Genomic DNA, 19,926 nt, shown 5'->3' with positions numbered 1-19,926 from the left:
CAGATTATTTTTATAGCATGGAGTATTGCTAATCCTCCTACCTCTCCCAGGAGGGCTGCTAAGCCCATCAAGCCTCCTCCTTAGTCTTCTTGCTATGGAATGTTTCCTACTCACCAGTCAGGGCCACCCATGGGCAGACTTGGGTCACAGTTCCTTCTGTGCTTTCATAACACTTTGTACATCCATTAAAGCAGCAACCTGATTTATTATAATTATGGTTTGTGTACGGGACAGGAAGGATTTGTTGCCATCTCTGTATATTCCCTGAACGAGGAAAGTGCTCTCAGCAGGTGTCAAATCAAAGCTCTCTGGCTACTTCTTTGCCTGAGCCTTCCATTCCAGTTTGTTTTCCAGTGGAAATGATGTCAGTACTTGTGGGTTGTGCTTTATGCAAGAAAGCTTGCTCTGGTTCTGAGCCTTGTGTGAGTTGTAATGCTGTTAACTCAGCAGAGAGCCCAAAGAGCCAAAGTAGAGGCTCCTAGCTCCCTTCTTGGGGGTGTCTATTCAACCTGATGGGCCATCTTCCCTCCTCCTCCACTGCCATAATTTCACCCAGTTGCCTAGACTCAATGACAGGCAATGATCCTAAATATAGTTCTGTTATGAATTCATAGGTGGTTATGAATTCAAAAGTAGATGGTAATATTCTTACAGCTTCTGGTAATAAACCTTTACAGTTTTTTTTTTTTTAAAGCAAAACAGAACACCCCTATTCAACATGATAATTGAGGCTGTTGTCATCAAATAGTTATTATAGAGGCAGGAAAGAAGGCTGTTAGAAGGAATTACTTGATAGGTATCTTTATCTCTTTTTAATTTTTCTTCTTTGCCCTTGATTTGAGGTTTTCACACCTCGATATGGTATTTCAGAAAACCGCCAAAGCTATCCTTCAATTATTTGCCCAGCCCTTTATCTCTATTCCTTGATCCTGACTTAGACTATAAACCAGTGGATTTGGCAAAGATTTCCTTAAGTGTTACATTCAAGCCTATCAAATATTTGGAAGACTTACAGATCTGTTTGCACATAAAAGCGCCTTGGGTTTGCGTAATTTGCACATTCAAACTTGGGTTTTAATTCAGAAATTTAACATGTTTTCTGTCTCTTTTGGATATTTACATTGATTTTAATCTAATTTTAAAATTTCTCATTTATTGGCATTAGCCCCTCTTTGTGAAGATGTTTATAAGGGAGATACAGAATTCAAACACTTTAAGAGTCAACATGGATTGGTTTGTGCTTATAACAAACTCCCAATCTCAGTGGCTTAAAACAACGAGGGTTTATTTTTTCCCATGCTAGATTCTTTAGGTGGTCAACTGGAGGCTCTGCTTCATGATATCTTTGCTCCAGGACCCTGGCTGAAGGAGCAAGCATCTGGACATTGTGTCCATGTCAGAGGAAAAGAGAGAATCACACACTGATTCTTAAAGCTTTCACTTCTGCCCACATTTCATTGGCCAAAGCAAATCATGTGGCCACACTTGACTCCATGGGGGCAGGGAAGGAGAATTCTACCACATGCTCAGAAGGAGAATGAGAAGTACTTGGAGAACAGTACAGATAACTACCATGGCTGTCTAACAAGGAGCTGAAGTGCATGGATTCTGAGTCAGAGTGCCTGAGCTTGACACAGGCCTGATCACTTCCTCACGGTCTGATTTTGAGCAAAGCAGCTTCGTCTCTCTCATCTTTTATTTCCTTATCTGAAAAGCAGTACGTTACAGAATTGTGAGGATTAAATGAGATAGTCTTTACAAAGCCAGTGCCTTTCACATGGTAAGCACTCAATAAATCCTAGCTATCATTAGAACCGAATTCTTACTGATTCGAATGAAAGGTACTGCTTAAGGATTTTTCCCCTTATTTATTTTAAAGGACACGTGAAAAGATTTACTTTTTTTCTTTTCCTTTTTCTCCTTCTTCTTCTTCTTTTTTTTTTTTTTTTTTTTTTTTTTTTTTTTTTGATGTATACCATCCATCCAAAGCCAGAAAAAGACATTTTAGGCCTCGGAATGGGAGAGGTTGGAAATATTACTGGGCTAGGTCAGTGTTACTATCATCCTTGAAGACTCTTGTCCTAGGATTTTTTTCATGCCTTTACTCACCTTAAAGAATAGAAAACTTTATATCTGCATGTGAATTCCTGTACACCCACCAATTGACCTGGCAACTGTCTTCTCTATTTTCCTCTAGCTTAGAGTCAAGATCTCCACTGAAGTTGGCATCACAAATGTTGATCTTTCCACCGTGGATAAGGATCAGAGCATTGCACCCAAAACTACCCGGTAGGTGGGATGCCACCTGATCCCTCAGGGAGCTGAGGCTCAAGAGCTGAGAGGAGTATGCCTAGGCACTGAGCCCTCCAGGCATCAGTTCTGTATCAGCAGCCATCCAGCTTGCACCCTAAATTAAAGAGTCTGTAGTTCCACTGGTCTTGCACCAGGGATTCTGCAAATTATCTGAATGGATTTGGAGATTGTGTATACCAGTGTTCAGTCCATGCACAAACTGTTTATTACCAATCCTCAACGAGGTAAAGCGCTTACCTCAGGATGTTAGTTAGAGTCAGTCAGCTATGTCACTAAGCATATTATTTAGTTCAGATGATAATTTTTAAAATAATAAGACCTTCTCAATGAAGGAAGCAAGGTATTAATTTACATTCTGGTGCGATCTCCTTATCATCACAGTCCTGAATTTGCTTTTAGTGACCTAATGGCAAGTCTCTCTGGCCTATGATGGGTCTGAAATTAGTTGGAAGCCTCATAGGTGCTTAAAATTGAAATGGCAGATACCCAGCACTAGGGCTGCCATTTCCCCCTCCCAAGTCCATGGAGGCAGTACTAAGAAGTCATAGAGCATTTGCTCCCACTGAACTCAGACACAGCTTCAGAATCTTTTTTTTAAACATAATCTTCTAAGTAGACATTAACAGTTGATCAGAGTTGAGCCAGAATGCTGTAAGAAGCCTGCTCGTCACCCCTCCCCCAGATCCTTATTGGCGCAGCGGGGATCTAGATCTCTGGGTATAGTCCAGACCCCAACTTTACTCAACTAGGGTAGCTATAGAGGCCAGGAGACAGTAGGGTGAACCCTCAAGCCTTTTTGAAGATAGGATGTTAGCCAGAGGCTGGAAGCCAAGCAGCTGCTCCTTTTAAATGATGTAGAGTTGGCCTTTGTGTCTCTGGCTTGGCTATTTTTGTAGTGATATTGGAGATAAGAGCACTGTTTGAGAATCCACTGAAGTAATGTCTGTGCGAGCGCTTTGCTGTTTAATTCTCTGCCTAGATGAAGAGTTGGTCTTACTTACAAGTAAATATAAAATGTGAGTATGAAATAAAGTCAGGTCTGAGCTCTATAACCATTTGGCTGGTTTATCCCCTGGCCATCTTACCCTAAAATCCCAGGAGATAGCTGTGAAAAGAAGTTTTCCTCATCAAGTCTGCCTTTGGGAAAATGACTTTTTAAAACCCAGTTTCAGGGCAGAAAACTAAATTGAAACAGTGTCCAGGAAAACAGCATAGCATTAAAAAAAGACAAAGCTGAAAGTACCCTTCTTTCCTTTATGTCTCCTACCTGCCTTGTCTCGATCTTGCTCATGGGTGCTGCTGGCATCAATCCTGTAATTATTTCTCCTTGCGGTTCTGCCAGCCCAGCTCTCCTGTGTGCCTGCAGAGGCCACACGTGAGCTCCTCTGGTGCCTGACTTTGTTGGAGTTGAGAGCCTTAGGTCCTTGAAGTGAAAGCCCAGAGGTACAAGCATCTGTACACAGCATTTCCCCAGATCCTGCTGGAAGTTTATTCTGCACTTTTCTCAGTCCAGGCTTTATCAGTCCAATTTGCCCCCAGGCTGCAGACAGTTCTCCACATCTGTCTGTCCACCACAGAAGTGTTACTATGGGAGAGGGTGGATGAGGCAATGAAGTGAAGTATGTATTTTTTGCCTGTTATCAGAGATATACTGATCCTCTCTGAAGACTGACTCTATATGCCTCTTTCAGGGTGACGTACCCAGCCAAAGCCAAGGGCACATTCATTGCAGACAGCCACCAGAACTTCGCCTTGTTCTTCCAGCTGGTAGATGTGAACACTGGTGCTGAACTCACTCCACACCAGGTCAGGAAGACATCTAGACAGTTCTCTTAACCTGAAATGTGAATGGATACTAGAGTTTACAATGTGGTCTATAACATGGACTAGAGAGAATTCCATGTTCCTGCTTTCAGGTTTTGACCGAACCCTGACAGTCTGTCAGGTTCTCCCACATGACGCTCTCACCCTTCTACTGGTTGTAATCCTTTACCTGGGATACACGCTTCTTTCTAAAAAATTAGCTGGTATTGAGGAGAGGTACTTAAGGCAGATTTGCACTTAATTAAGGTTCTTCCTTCCTCCCTCCCTCCCTCAGATGGAGTCTTGCTCTGTCACCCAGGATGGAGTGCAGCGGTGTGATCTCAGCTCACTGCAACCTCTGCCTCCTGGGTTCAAGCGATTCTCCTACCTCAGCCTCCAAAGTAGCTGGGATACAGGCGTGCATTACCATGACCAGCTAATTTTTGTATTTTTAGCAGACAGAGTTTCACCATGTTGGCCAGGCTGTTCTCTGTCTCCTGACCTCAGGTGATCCGCCTGCCTCAGCCTCCCAAAGTGGTGGGATTATACGCATGAGCACTCGACTTGAGGCTTTTTCTTTCTGATTTAAAAAAAGGGAATGTGCTGGCCAGGCATGGTGGCTCACGCCTGTAATCCCAACACTTTGGAGGCTGAGGTGGGAGGATCACTTGAGCCCAGGAGTTGGAGACCAGCTTGGGCAATATGGTGAGACCTCATTTGTATGTATGTATGTATGTATAAATAAATAAATAAATAAGGGAATATACTGAAATAATTTCGAAAGAAGACTCAAAGCATTTTTTTATCCTGGCCAAAGCAGATTTTGTATTTGTGGGACTCTGAAGAATAGCCCTTTTAACTTGTGCTTACTTTGTATTATGAAAGCAATAGGCTTTATTTTTTTCATAGAGTAATGAAAATTATTATTTAAAAGATTTTCAAACCATATACTCTTTCCCCTGAGAACCTAATATGGCCCCACGTCCACTCAGATACCCCCACTCCCACACTGCCTGTCATCCTCCTTGATGGAGAATAACCTGCGTTTAGTGTTATGTGAAGGAAGATTCAGATAAATACTTTGAATGGTGAAAGACAAGAATGTGGGACCTAGTTTGGTATGGGGTACCCTGTACTGATGCTTTAGCAAGGACCAGCAGACTTGTTGCCTTGAGGCAACTTCAGGGCAAACCTCAGAGGCAACTGGATTTACTTGAGAACCTTCTTGCTTTCTGTTTCTTGCAGCTGCAGCTATTGTACTTGTGCCCCAGAAGCATGTTCCTCTATGGCCACAGTCCTGGGAGTCCTCTGCTCCTCTCTCCTCCCTACTCCCAAACTACAGACAGCTTGGTTAGGGCCCTTAGCCAAGCCTAACTGACCTTTGAGTACTTCAGCCTCTTAGCATTTCCCAGCTTCTTCCCAGAATGACATTTGCCAACCAAATAGCACAAGGGAAGGAAGAGTACAAAGAGAAGAAATTAGAAGACTAAACTGGTAGGATTAGGATTAGAGCAACGAGAGTTAGTGAGGAAGTGTAACTTTCACTGATACCTGTCTCATCCAGAATTCTGTTGTAGAATCATGGCTTAGAGACCTTGCAGGTGGAGGTGGCATTTTGGGGATGAACTTGGCAGCTGCCTGCACTTGACTGTGATAGGAAGGAGATCTGGCATCCAGTCTCCCCATTCCATTCCTGGCCAAGACTAATTGCTGTAGTTGGGATGCTTCGTCTCTGGGCCCCTTTCCCTAAATGCTTTGGTGGTGGTTCTTTGTTGTTCAGGTATAGATTAACAAATAAGATGTAGATTTTCTGTAGATGCAGTGCTGGCTCTGTCACCATGCCAACTCATTTAATGCTTGTGCCTTGTGATCTGTAAATTGGATCTGTAAACCTACCTGCCTTGTTGAATTCTTTATTTTGAAACACCTGAAAAAAAAGCTCTGGGTGGTTATCAAGTTTTGGTCCAGGTCTAATGTGCAGACACCTTGGTTTCTTGTGCCATTAGGAGGGATAAAGTGATTAGACTCAGTACCATCGTATTGCTATTAACTACTATTTGTTGACTAGCTAGCATATACCATTCCCTGCACTAATGCTTAGCATATGGTATTGCAAATCTTCACACAGATATGCCACATCTGGAAGTTAATTTTTCTGCCTTAAAGTTGAAGAAATCAAAGCACAAGGAAGTTAAGTAACTTGCTCAGCTAATAAGTAGTGGAAGCAAATCTGTCTGTCTTCCAAACTGAGGCTCTCTCCATGACACTGGGCTGCTCTGCTTGATTAGAACTCTGCCTTACTATCAATACCCAAGCCTCCTTTACTAAATTTTTAGCTGGAGGCACAAGGAAATTGAAAATGGGCCTCTTAACAGTTCCACCTCATTTCCTTTCTTTTCACCCTCTGGTGAAGCAGTTAATTGGGCAGCAAAGTGACCTAAAGGCTGGCGGGAAAAAGAAATTGCAGCAATAGCAAAGGGCTTAAATCATCCGCAAACTGGGCAGTCAGCCTCCAACTAGTCGAGAATTGGCTGGACCCCTAAGTTAAATTTCCTTCCTTGTACCAGCAAAAAGTTATCTCTGAGCTGGGAACTAGGGTGGCATGGCCACTCCTTCTACTCTCTGGGGCAGGTCTGGCAGATCCCAGAGCTCTCACTGTGACAAAGAGCTAATAACCGTCTGCTGCCCGGTGGATTCAATGTTAGGCCCAGGGAGAATTTTGAAATTGTCAGATGAAAGGTTGTATTATTCTTCCATCTAGACATTCGTCCGACTCCATAACCAGAAGACTGGCCAGGAAGTGGTGTTTGTTGCCGAGCCAGACAACAAGAACGTGTACAAGTTTGAACTGGATACCTCTGAAAGAAAGATTGAATTTGACTCTGCCTCTGGCACCTACACTCTCTACTTAATCATTGGAGATGCCACTTTGAAGAACCCAATCCTCTGGAATGTGGTATGTGCCTGAATGTACCCCGACCCAGGTGAGAGTGGCTGTGCCCCAGGCACTGGTGGCTCCTTTTTAGGGGCATGGGGCTCTTCACCTTTGCCTTGCCTGTGCCTCCTATAAATAAGCTTGGGAGGTGAGGCACTGTATGCAGTCTCCATAAATAGTCCTGGGGTCATGCGTGGGGCTTGACAACATGGTACATGCTAAATAAATATTAAGTGAGTGAAGGAAGTATAAACTTAACCCTTGTGAGTGCTAGTATCTGTGAATTTCTATAAACGTTATACAGGAAGGCCATTTTCATATTATAGCAAGGCACTATCAGGGTTACATAGATGTGAAAGTTAAGGCCCTGGCCTTTGAGATATGGCATAGCTCATGGGAGGGATGAGATCTGAATTCTGATAACAATTCAGGATGATGTAGAAAAGTGAATTGTACAATGTGCAAAATGCCAATTAACTAATAACCAACATGTGTGTAGCATGTTGTCGTTTACATAGTGCCTCCCTTCATGGCTCACTTTGGATTGGTGTGATGAGAGTAAACGTCTTGCAAGACAGGGCATTTGAGCAAGGGGTTGAAGAATGGCAAGGGTTTATCAGATCTGGGGCTGTGGGGTGATCGTTGGGGAAGGGTCTGCAGAAAAGCTCAAGGTGCTTTCAGTGCAATGGGAGCAGTTGTGTTTTGCCAGAGCACCTGAATCTTGTCAAAAGCAGGAGGTGATGAGCTTGGAAAGGTAGCAGAGGCCAAATTGCAGGCTTTGAATGGTGGTTGACTCACTTTGCAAGACAAAGGGGCAGCTGCGTTTTCTCGTGTGGTGTTCAAGACTTCTTTTCTTCTCCTGGACTTCAGGCTCTTTTTGTACAAGAGCGCATACTCATTTCTTTCTCTCTTTTTCAAATGTGACTAAATCACACTTCCCAGGGACACCAAGCAGTTTCTGATTGCAACTGTAACAGCCTGTGTACCAGCTGGGATTTTTTTATTAAGCAGCTCTATGGGGCTACTATACCAGCAGAAAATTAGAAGTCTTGCTCTAAAAAGCATTTTCAACAAATACTTTTGTTCTTGAAGTTTTTACTGCCTCAATTTGTCAGCTAATGGATCAGAAGTGATTGGGACTGCCTGGAGCTTTTTTCAGTTATGGTCTTAGACGTGAGTCAGAGAATATTATCTATTGAGTTTCACCCACTTCTCTGCCCCTGTGCTTTTAAAGACTGTCATTTTTCTAGGCTGATGTGGTCATCAAGTTCCCTGAGGAAGAAGCTCCCTCGACTGTCTTGTCCCAGAACCTTTTCACTCCAAAGCAGGAAATTCAGGTATATCCCAAAGGGCCTATCCACTAAACATGGGGAAGAAGAGAGGGCAGCAAAGCCCTGGACTGTGGCTCTGCTCCCTTTAACTTGTATTGTGATATTTTATAGTTTGATCCTCATACCCTGTGGATTAGGCAGGGTAAATGGCAGCCCCATCCTTGAACTGAGAAAACAGGTTTAAAGAGTCCGGTGACTAACCCCCAGAAAGCAGAGAGTTGAAGATGAAATCAGAACCTGAGTCTGGTTTTCCTGACATCCAGCAGGTTCAACCCTCAGACCACAGCTTGTTAGCTATGAGCGCAGATGATTCTAGCGTTTATCCTCCCTGCTCCTGCGTAAATCAGGGCTGATGGGGCGACAGGTGGGAAAATTCACCTGGGAGAACAGGGCTCTACTTCCTTAGGCAAGTCCTTGGATAAGCAAGCCGGTCCTGCCCTGCACGCAGGAGTCTTGTGAGAATCAAAGTTGGTAACAGATGAGTAAAGAAAGGCTTTGAAATGTTTCTAAAGCCCTTTACAAAATAAACACAATAATTGTTAAACGCTTTGGGTACTGGTTAAGGAAACTGAGGTGGATCCACTCAGTGGACTATTTTGCAGTCTTGAGAAATGATCGTACTTGGAAACTTGCATACGAATTAATGTTGAAGTGTCAAAAACAGACTACCTGCTGTCATTCCACTTTTAAAAAAAAAAACAAGTGCCAAAGGGTAGAGTAGTAGGATTGTTTTTAAAACTCCTCTTCATATTGATACAGCATTATTTAAGAATGTAAAATGCAGCTAACTGGTAGGTGTAATTGTGATGATGAAGGGTGCTGGCTGAAGTAGGTGGCAGCGGCTGCTATAGTGTTAGAAATCCTTTAATGGCAGCGGCAGCAAAGAAGAGCAGAGGTGAAAATTTAGGAACAGGAGGCTCAAGTGGGGCTGTCTCATCATGGAGCTGGTTTGGCGGGCATTGGCAAGCAGAAAAGCCAGGCACAAGTTGATACGTTGGAGGAAAAATCTTTTTTAAAAAGTTCTATTTGCATAATGAGTTACAGCTTACAAAGCATAATCAAATGCACTATTTCATTTGGTCTTTAGAGTATCTTTACAAGCCTAGCAGGGTGGTCATGGCCCTCCCCACCCTCAATTTTCCAGCTGGAAACTGAGGTGAAGAGTGGAAAAGTGACTTCCCTTCTGGTCACATAGCCATACGTTTCAGTTTGGGCCTAAACGGAGGTCTCCAGAGTCCCACACCATTGCTGCTTCTGCTAGGTCACACTATCTAGGTGAGCTTCGTAAAGAGAATTCATGTAGAATTGCTCAGGAAAAAAAAAAGAAATATCAGAATGCTTGTCCAGCCTTCTGTTTTAACTCTGGAAATCAAAGTTGGGCCAGGCATGGTGGCTCACGCCAATCCCACTTTGCAGGGTCAAGGAGGGAGGATCACTTGAGGTCAGGAGTTCAAGATCTAGCGAGACTCTGTCTCTACAAAGAATTTAAAAATTGAGCTGGGTGTGGTGGCGCATACCTGTAGTCCCAACTACTCAGGAGGCTAAGGCAGGAGGATCTTTTGAGCCCAGGTGTATGAGGTTACAGCAAGCTATGATGGTGCTACTGCACTTCAGCCTGGGTGACACGGTGAAGTCCTGTCTCTTTAAAAAAAAAAAAAAAAAAGAGAGCGGGAAGTTCATTTAGGGCTTCCTTAGAGCCATGGCTCAGGGAGAGAGGGATGAATTATGGTTGGAAAGATCTGTAGTAAGGCTCTGTTACCTTTTAAAAAGGGATGGTGTTTCCACCATTAGCCAATTAAGTGGGGCAGCAGCATATGCCAGGGCCACCCTAGGAACCCAGAAACGTTGCGAGTCCGGCGTCCTGCCTCAGTCCTGTCACTCAAGCCATCCATGTACCTGGGCACACTCTTTGGCACTAGCCAAATGCCACTTGATGGATTGCATTCTCTGGCCTCTAAATGGCAGTGAGTGAGGGGAATAAAGGGTTGGCCAAGCAGTGAGCTGGGGTTGATGTAGTCTCTGTGGAAGGGAGACCTCTGGGATCAAAAGCCAGCATTGAGAAGAGGCAAAAGGCCCCGCAGCCACTTGTTGCCAAGAGGTTTTAGCCTCTGGGCGGCATATCCTCTTCATGACTGACATTGATGCTTTGGTCCCTGGTATACATGGCTGCCCCAGCTGGGAAGGGCACATTCTTAAGTCTTCTCGGTGTGTCTTTCGGCAGCACCTGTTCCGCGAGCCTGAGAAGAGGCCCCCCACCGTGGTGTCCAATACATTCACTGCCCTGATCCTCTCGCCGTTGCTTCTGCTCTTCGCTCTGGTGAGTGGCCGTAATTAGCGTGGGCAGCATGCGTCTGGCGCCAGACCCGGCAGATGCATTCCTTCCAAAGGAGGCTGTGTTGTCTGGCCTCAGCAAAGCTCCAGAGGGGTCCAGCAGCTGTGACCTGAATTGATGCTCAAGACATTTTAGAATGACCAAAAGTTCCTACTGTGGAGGAGTGACCAAATAAACTGCCCCATTAACAAGTGGGCATGAGAAAACACCTAACAGCCACTAAGAATGACAAAAGTGGATGGACTGTGACGCTGTAGGAGGGTTCAGATGAGATCTAGTGTGAACAGAGCGAGATCCGATGCTGGTGGCTATAAAAGACAGCACAAAGGCTATGGATTTCAGCACTGCTTGGGGCAGAAAACCAGAAACAACCTAAAGTCCATACGATGGAATAATATGCAGCTTTTCAAAGAATGGATAGATTTATATGCTGATAGGACAGGATTGCCAAGATGTGTTACTGAGTGAAAAAGGCAAGGGGTAGGGTAGTGTGTTTAGTATGATCCTCTGTAAAGTTTTAAAAGGTGGCTGGGTGTGGTGGCTCATGCCTGCAATCCCAGCACTTTGGGAGGCCGAGGTGGGAGGATTGCTTGAGCTCAGGTGTTTGAGATCAGCCTGGGCAACATAGCAAGACCCCATCTCTACTAAAATTAGAAAATTAGAAAAAAAAATAATGGTGACGTATGCCTGTAGTCCCGGCTACTTGAGGGGCTGAGGTGGGAAGATCACATGAGCCCGGGAAGTCAAGGCTGCAGTGAGCCCTGCATTCTAACCTGGGTGACAGAGTGAGACCCTGTCTAAAAAAAAAATAAAAATAAGTTTTAAAAGGCGATATGTGTTAGTGTTGGTCATCTGTGAGGAGAGGACATTCTGGAGAATGTAGAGGAAGTAACTTTTACCTTTTCTCCTTTTCAGTACCATTTGAATTTTTTTTTTAGCCAATTGTGTTTTTCTCTTTTTTCAAATTATAAACAAACATGAATGCATATCCTCAAAGCTCAGAATTTTGAGAAAACACTCAGTAGATCTTACTTTTGGAAAGTTGCCTGTGTTCCTAATTGTTGCTTTTAATAAAAGAATTACTGCTTAAATCTAGATAAATCTAGAAGCCTTGTTACAGGTTTTCAGAAACCAGACCTAGGGCATGGGCACCTGTTGTTACATTTGAGTGATGAGAATTTCAAAAGACATGGAACCCACGGCAAGAGCATGAATGCCACCAGCTGCTGGTGGATTTATCTTACCAATTCTTAGAGAACTTAGTGGGGGTGTCAGTTACCTTATAAATGCAGTTTCTGACTTTCAGCTTCATGGTATCACCTGTTTTAAAATAGTAGGGTTTGCCATCATTAAAAATGATGTTCAGGTTTGAGTTACACGAGCCTATTTGAGAGCAGGTGCTGAATGCCTTTCTAAAGAAAAAAGAGAACAAGTTTTCCCGAGGGCTTATAATAGGGTGGTTGTCACTTGGAAGAATTCCCTGTCCTTCTAGGATGCATGAACTTTGAAGCCTTGGGGCTGTTGATGGGATTAGCATTGGCATGGCTTGTGTTGCCTCCCTTTTAAGTTCTAATGCCTTTTTAATTTATTTCTCCCCATCATTCAGTGGATCCGGATTGGTGCCAATGTCTCCAACTTCACTTTCGCTCCTAGCACGATTGTATTTCACCTGGGACATGCTGGTAAGTGCCCCAGGCTGCTAATTCCATTTAACCTCCTCTGACATTTAGCCTGCCCACGCAAAAGCCCTGTTAAGTAGACCCACAACCTATTAACTATAATGACTTAATAGCATAACATTTCCCTCTTCCTCCTGGCCTTTTAGGACAGCTAATACGATGATAAACCTGTTTGGTCCATCACTTAGAACAGCTGTCATTATATTGGGCTTCATTGTACTGTGCCACTGTTGGCAGACCATTTACCCTCAGTTAATAACCCTGTTTATTTCCAGAGATTACTCACTTATCGTATCTTTACATTGAGCAGTCTTCCTGGATGAAGAGCATTAATGCAGTTTCCAAAGGTTATCTTTCCCCACCCTATTGATCTTCACATTTGCTAGCGGCTCTGTCTGTGTAGTAATAGAAAACAGTCCTTTCCACAGTCAGACATGCTATCCTGCATCGTTCTCTGGAGACCTTAGGACTTCAACAGCCTAAACATAACGAGACAATAAATTCGCAAATCACTTAAGCATTTCTGAGGCCTTTGACACTATCGGATCAGGATGCCTTGCATTTCACTGTGACTTTAATATTTTTTGTTTGTTTGTTTTTTGTTTTTGAGACAGGGTCTTACTCTGTCACCCAGGCTGGAGTGCAGTGGTGCACTCATGGCTCACTGCAGCCTTGACCTCCCAGACTCAGGTGATCCTCCCACCTCAGCCTCCAGAGTAGCTGGGACTCCAGGCTTGTGTCACCACATTTGGCTAATATTTGTATTTTCTTGTAGAGACGGGGTCTTGCTATGTTCAGAGCTGGTCTTGAACTCCCAGGCTCAAGCAGTCTTCCTGCCTTTGGCCTCCCAGAGTGCTGGGATTATAGGTGTGAGCCACCACGCCTGGCCTGACCTTAATATTTTTAAAATTCTTTGCCTCTTTCAGGAGTCACTATCTGTGCGCCCATAGTAAACAGATTCTGTAGGGGTGCATAGATAAGTCCCTTGAAATTCTAGGCAAATATCTGTATTTTTCTGGGGAAAGAGAGAGTTGTGACTTTGATCAGATTATTATGGTGCAGTGGTCCGTGACCTCAAACGTGGTCAAGAGCCCCGCTGTAGTTCATCCGTCATCTGTCTGGGCAAAACTGACAGGATGACCTTTCTCTCTGGCTCAGTTCCTGGATATGAATGATAGCCCTCTGGGGTCAGACCGAGAAGAAAACCTGAATATAAATCTGTTGAGAGCTGTGGCTTTTCCTGCCAGTGTGCTTTTTGTGCACATTTTCTCATTTGATTCTCATCATAGCCCTGATGAGGGTGACTGGAGCAGGAATTACGATCCCTTTTAACAAGGTGGGAGAATCAGGGCTCAGAGAAGTTAAGTGGCTGGTAAGGGCGGGGCCTGGATCAGACCCCAGGGCTCTCCATTCCCAGCTCTGAGCCCTTTTCACTCAGCCTTCTTCCTGAGTCCTCCTTGCTCCCTTCCTGGTCACAGTGGCAAATTATCCTTACAGTTTTTTTTTTTCCCCCATAAAAAGGAAATTATTCATTTATTTATATCCTGTTTATTTTTTATTTTTATTTTTCATTGTTTTGAGATGGAGTCTTGCTCTGTCTCGCCCAGGCTGGAGTGCAACGGTGCGATCTTGGCTCATTGCAGCCTCCACCTCCGCCTCCTGGGTTCAGGCGATTCTCCCACCTCAGACTCCCAAGTAGCTGGGATTATAGGCCTGCTCCACCACACCCGGCTAATTTTGTATTTTTAGTAGAGACAGGGTTTCACCATGTTGGCCAGGGTGGTCTCGAATTCCTGACCTCAGGTGATCCTCCTGCCTTGGCCTCCCAAAGTGCTGGGATTACAGGTGTGAGCTCCTGCACCCGGCCTATTTATATCCTGTGTATTTTTGTTAAGAATTTGAAAAATGAATCCTAAATATAACATGACAGGAGTTTTAAAAGCAGAGAAATAGGTGTAAGCAGAAACATGGCACAGGTCGCTGAAGTCCAATTGTTACCCCTGTGTTTTTTTTTTGTGTGTGTGTGTGTGTGTGTGTGTGTGTGTTTTGAGACGAGGTATCACTGTCACCCAGGCTGACAGTGGTGTGATCAAGCTCACTGCATCCTCGACCTCCCAGGCTCAAGCGATCTTCCTACCTCAGCCTCCTAAGTAGCTAGGACTACAGACATGGACCATTACGCCTGACTAATTTTTGAATTTTAATAGACACGAGGTCTCACTGTGTTGCCCAGGGTGGTCTCGAACTCCTGAGCAGTCCTCCTGCCTCAGCCTCCCAAAATGTTGGGATTACAGGTGTGAGCCACTGTGCCTGGCCACACACTTGGCCACAGCTGAGAGGCAAATATATTGAGTTAGCTACTTTTTGGCATCAGAGCAAAGGAATGAAACAAGCTGGTATAGGACTACAGACCTTTTGATGATCCAGCAGTTGCTGCCTCTAACTTTCCTCAACCCCAGGGTATCATCATGTTTCATTTAATTGGATGTCATGACACCTCTTCTTGCAGCTATGCTGGGGCTCATGTATGTCTACTGGACTCAGCTCAACATGTTCCAGACCTTGAAGTACCTGGCCATCTTGGGCAGTGTGACGTTTCTGGCTGGCAATCGGATGCTGGCCCAGCAGGCAGTCAAGAGGTAAGGCCGGACATGGGCCAGGGATCTAGAGTAGGGTTAGAAATACTCAACTCTGTCGGCCTAGCTCTTTGAAGGGTAGGTGGCAAAATGATTTGTGTTCTTAGGGGCAAGTCTGACACCTTAACCTAGCCCAATACAGAAGCCATAAGCACTTTGAAGTCAGAAAAGGGCCTTAGTGGTCAGCTTTGAATGTATTACAACCATAGTAATTTATGCCCCAGTAGAATGAGAGAGGAAAATTATTGCTTTATGAAGATGAAAATGCATTCATAGATGTGGCAGAAGATTAATTTGTTAGCTGTGTAAAAATTCTCTGCTGCTACAGAGAATCCTGCCCTGCCCTCCCCACCCTCAACATGTCCCCGAGAGTTGCTCCTCTGTAACCCTCACAGCTCCAGGAGCTTGTCCCAGAAGCACGAGGTCTGTGTTATTTCCCACGGAAGCTGCGGCAGGTTTTGCAGAGGCTCACAGCAAGGAGTATCTCCTCAGTAGCCTACTCCACCTCCCCGGGACCCACACAACCTTAGAGTCACACGGATGGTCAGACTGACCTTGACATGAGGGCAGCTTGCTGGCAGCTTGACTTTCCAAACAGAATTGGAGGCAAATTTAAATGTCACAAAGGTGTTTCTCATTGATTTGACTTTATTAGAACCTGAGTGATTTCAGCCATGCAAAGGCCAGTAAGAAAAGATCAGAATTGCTTTCATCTGGAAATCGTTTTCAGATGTGCTGCTTTCTTCTATCCAGGACGTTTGCTGGAAGAATGTAACTCAATAGTGTACCCTCAACGTGGCTGCCAGTTAGGGTGCTGGGATCAGAGAGAGGCTTTTTCAGGGAGACCATCAGTGGGTGGGAGAAGATGTCTCATCTCCGCCCGAGTCTCCATTGTGAGCTTTCTGAGCATTTCACCGTGGAGACTCGGCACAGACGTGTTCCTTGGCTTTCCTCTAGGAATCCAGGGCCCACCAGAGCTTCCCTTAGCACCAGCAGTGGCAGCTGGTTCATTTTGCCACCCTCCAGTAGCCTTATCCTGGTGGCTCTGCATTGTACCTGAGAAAGAACCGGGACTCAGTTGCTTTTGCAAAGCAGAACGCTGTTCCCTTGCAGCACCTGCCTGGGCCCCCAGGGAGCCCAAAGACTGTGCTCTGCTAAGTTCTCTCTTTTCTGGAAGTCTCTCACTCAAGAAGAATGAAATCTGCCGGGCATGGTGGCTTATGCCTGTAATCCCAGCACTTTGGGAGGTTAAGGCGGGAGGATCGCTTGAGCTCAGGAGTTCGAGACCAGCCTGGGCAACATAGTGAGACCTCGTCTCTAAAAAAAATTAATAAAAATAAAAAATAAGAACAAAATCAAGATGAGAATTGAGTAGAAACCGTTTGGTTTACATTCTGCTTAGCAGGAGTTCCTAATCTGGAATCCTAAAGTTGTATGCATTTTCTGGGGAGAGAGACTGGTTTTTATCAGAATCCCAGAAGGATCAGTAACTCCTCCCTCTCCCCTACTCATGTATTCCATTCAAAAGCTTAAAGCCCACTCTTCTGTGGCCCTCCTTGTGAGTCCTAGAATGAACTCTACCCTGGAAAAATCGGTGACCCTAATGGAAGCTCTGGTTGGGTGTTTGTCATTTCTTTCCTCAGCTGATTTCTCCCCTCACTGTCCTTTCTTGATTCTCAAACCCTCTTTCCTTTGGCAGGATCGCTGCAGAGCAGAGCAGTAGATTGGCAAAATATAGGACACTACGGTAAAGATGAAGGGCGGACTCATCCCAGAAGCAGGGTCCCTTCCCCGTCTTGCCCGCCTCATGCATGTCAGTTATCTCTCTAGTTTTCAGCCCACTTGCTCCTCCCACCGCTCCCTAAGCCACAGCTGAATTCTGAGGCTGCTTTTCAACTTGCTAGATGAGGTTGTGACTAGACCAGGGCCAAAGCTTCCTCAGTTAGCCCAGCTGGTGGGATAACTTTGCAGTGAGCAGCTTTGACCTGGCTTTGACTATATAAGACTTCATTCTCCCTTATATCCCATGGGGTGTTTACTTATTTATAGACAAGCCTCTCTCTCTGTTTCCAGGACAGCTGAGATGAGGATAAGACAAATCCAAAATTCATTAAATGACGGTCCCATGGCAAATCCTGGCACACCTTGTCACTGTTTCTAGACTTTTCTGTAACACCAATCCCTAGTTGGGCTAAACACTGTGGTTTGGGGAGACTGTAAATTATGAAGGACTGATGGCCACAGATCAAAGCCAGCATCAGAATCCAGGTTCCTAGCACTCAGGGTATGTTAAACGGGCCGCTCCCCATGTGACTAAAATGTGAAGTGAGATCCCACTCATTCTCCTTCTGTGTTATCAGTCCTAGGATGGGAGGGAAGGAGAGGGAGTGTCTGATGCTTCACTGATCTGCTCCGCTAGACCAGGGGCTGGCAAAATTTTCTGTAAAGAGCCAGATAGTATTTTAGGCTTAACTGGCCGTATGGTCTCTCTTGGCACCAACTACTCAACTCTGTCACTGTCATGTGAAAGCCATAGACTGTATAAACAAATGGGTGTGGCTGTGTTCCAACAAAACTTTATTCACCAAGACAGGTGGTGGGCTGGATTTGGCCTGAGTGGCACAGTTTGCTGACCCCTGCCCTAGACCAACAAAGGGAGGGAGGTATTTGAATTTTCAAGTCATGTTCTCTTTCATCCTGTGCCTTGGAAATGGCTTTCCCTGCCAAAGCCACAAAACCATCTAATTTCTAATCCTCTGAAAATAGGAGAGATCAACAAAAGCATAGGATTTGGAGCCTTTCCACGGATGTGTGAGCATAAGCTGGGTCACCTAGTCCTCAACACAGAAGGGAACTGCATTTTTTTGTTTGTTTGTTTTTTCCAGGTTTAATGGAGTTGTAATTTATCTGCGGAAAAATGTACCCTTTTTAGTGTACAATTCTGTGAATCCTGAAAAACCTATGTAGGCATGTAACCACCACCTCAGTCAAGATATAGATATTGCCACGCTCCAAAGAGTTCCCCGGTGCCCCTTTTAGAGTCAGACCCTTCTCCCACCCCCATTCCCTGGCTATGCCCATTTGGTTTTATCCTAAATTATAGTCGCTCTGTCTGAGATTTGCTTTCAGAAATTGTCCTTTCTGCTAAATGTTGAGTTCTTTAATTCTTTAAATAACTCAATTTTTTTTCTTGATTAAAAAGAACTTTTTTTTTTTTATAGAGATGGGGTCTCATTATGTTGCCCAAGCTGGTCTCAAGCTTCTGGGCCCAAGCAGTCCTCCTGCTTTGGCCCCTGAAAGTGCTGGGATTATAGGCATGAGCCACCTTACTCAGCCTCTTGATTTTTAAAGCCCGTTCCCACCCTGCTATCCCCAGATCATTGCTTGAGGAAGAGGAAAGTCACTTGATCATTTGGACATTTGGCACTTCCTAGCATTTGAAAGGAAACCACCTGGTAGCAAAGTGTTCTTGATCTGAGGGCAGACATTGATTTGAGCAGACATAATGTGGGACGTAAGTTCTAGCTGCAGTCGAGGGTTGTGGGCCACTACCCTTCAGCTGTTCTTATTTCATATTCATGCTATCCTTTCTGCATGAACATTTCTGAATGCACACATTTTAGTGTACCTAGGAACCTCTGAATACTGGCAAGGAATTAGGGGTGCACACCCCGGCCCTCAAGATTAATTCCATGCCTGTGCATGTCTTTTGGAACTGCTTTATTAATGGGTTTGGAGCCTGCCATTCTGCAAGACTGGATCATTATCACCTTAGTCCTCACCCCTGGGAAGAGCTTCCACTGATGGATGGTGTGTGTGTGTCGGCAACCCTGCCTCTGCTTGTTGGAGCCTGCTGGGATCACTTACTCACTGCAGTCACCTCCTCAGCTGCACAGTCTGTCTAGATTGTCATTTTCATTCATTATGCTTCCCCATCCCTCCTTAGAGTCTAGGGAAAGGCAGCAGAGGGGAAGAAAAGAGTACAGGAGATAGGTTTTTATCCCCTTTAACACTTTCTGTGAGCTGAGTCCCATTTTTGAGAATCTTTCTGTGTTAGGTTAGATGCTGAGTGTGACTTGGCAAGAACACGGCCACACAGCAGGAATGTGCAGGTTTCTGTAATGAATGGTCAGGATGTCATCTTCTAAGCTACAGAAGGGCGAAGTGTTGGTTGGCAGAGCTGGAGTCTGGGAGATTGATGATGAGCATTATTTAAACTTTCCTTTTTGTTCATCTACTTGAAATTTACACTGTTTTTGGCCTTGCACTGTGAGGGGTGTGCCTGGAATTACCTCATCTCCTTATGTTGTCACATACCACTTTCTTAGTTATTATTGAGTTTGTTTTGTTGTTTGTATTTAAGTTGTCATCAGCTTATGAACTAGCTGTCTCACATTCTTTTGTAAAATGAGATGGGGCATACATAAATAGACTTGGTAGATAAATGATTATTCCCTTATAAACGGGATCTTAGAGTGGGAGAGTACCTTGGTCTCTCTGTTGTCACCAGTTAGGAACTGTAACCGTGAACTGAAACCTTCAGTAATTCTGTGTTTGTCTCCATTTTGTTTCAGAACAGCACATTAGTTCCAAAAGAAGGATGGAAATTCTGAAAACTGAATGTCAAGAAAAGGAGTCAAGAACAATTCACAGTATGAAAAGAAAAATGGAAAAAAAAACTTTATTTAAAAAAGAAAAAAGTCCAGATTGTAGTTATACTTTTGCTTGTTGTTTTTCAGTTTCCCCAACACACAGCAGATACCTGGTGAGCTCAGATAGTCTCTTTCTCTGGCATTGTGCAAGATGCTGTGAATTTTCCTAACTTACCCAGATGTTGCATTTGAAAAGTTGAAATGTGTAATTGTTTTGGAATAAAGAGGGTAATAATAGGAACAAA

General features: G+C 44.4%; 1 protein-coding gene across 2 annotated transcripts in view; it reads left to right on the top strand.

The window, feature by feature from the left end:
• The window catches only part of RPN2 (ribophorin II), a 65,990-nt gene extending 46,064 nt beyond the window's left edge, over positions 1-19,926 (top strand). Inside the window, exons 10-18 of one of the 2 annotated variants that reach the window (XM_030826731.1) lie at positions 2,198-2,289; positions 4,005-4,119; positions 6,878-7,072; positions 8,302-8,388; positions 10,604-10,699; positions 12,321-12,396; positions 14,903-15,032; positions 16,729-16,776; positions 19,604-19,926. In XM_030826731.1, coding sequence (XP_030682591.1) covers positions 2,198-2,289; positions 4,005-4,119; positions 6,878-7,072; positions 8,302-8,388; positions 10,604-10,699; positions 12,321-12,396; positions 14,903-15,032; positions 16,729-16,776; positions 19,604-19,616 — 852 coding nt within the window. In that variant the 3' untranslated portion in view covers positions 19,617-19,926. The remainder of the gene's footprint in view (positions 1-2,197; positions 2,290-4,004; positions 4,120-6,877; positions 7,073-8,301; positions 8,389-10,603; positions 10,700-12,320; positions 12,397-14,902; positions 15,033-16,728; positions 16,777-19,603) is intronic. The other variant, XM_003253545.4, reaches the window with a different exon arrangement.

The sequence above is a fragment of the Nomascus leucogenys genome, chromosome 13 (genome assembly GCF_006542625.1).
Source record: "Nomascus leucogenys isolate Asia chromosome 13, Asia_NLE_v1, whole genome shotgun sequence".
Lineage (NCBI taxonomy): Eukaryota > Metazoa > Chordata > Mammalia > Primates > Hylobatidae > Nomascus > Nomascus leucogenys.
The sequence above is the reverse complement of the archived record's forward strand: the minus strand, read 5'-3'. Positions and strand labels throughout refer to the sequence as shown.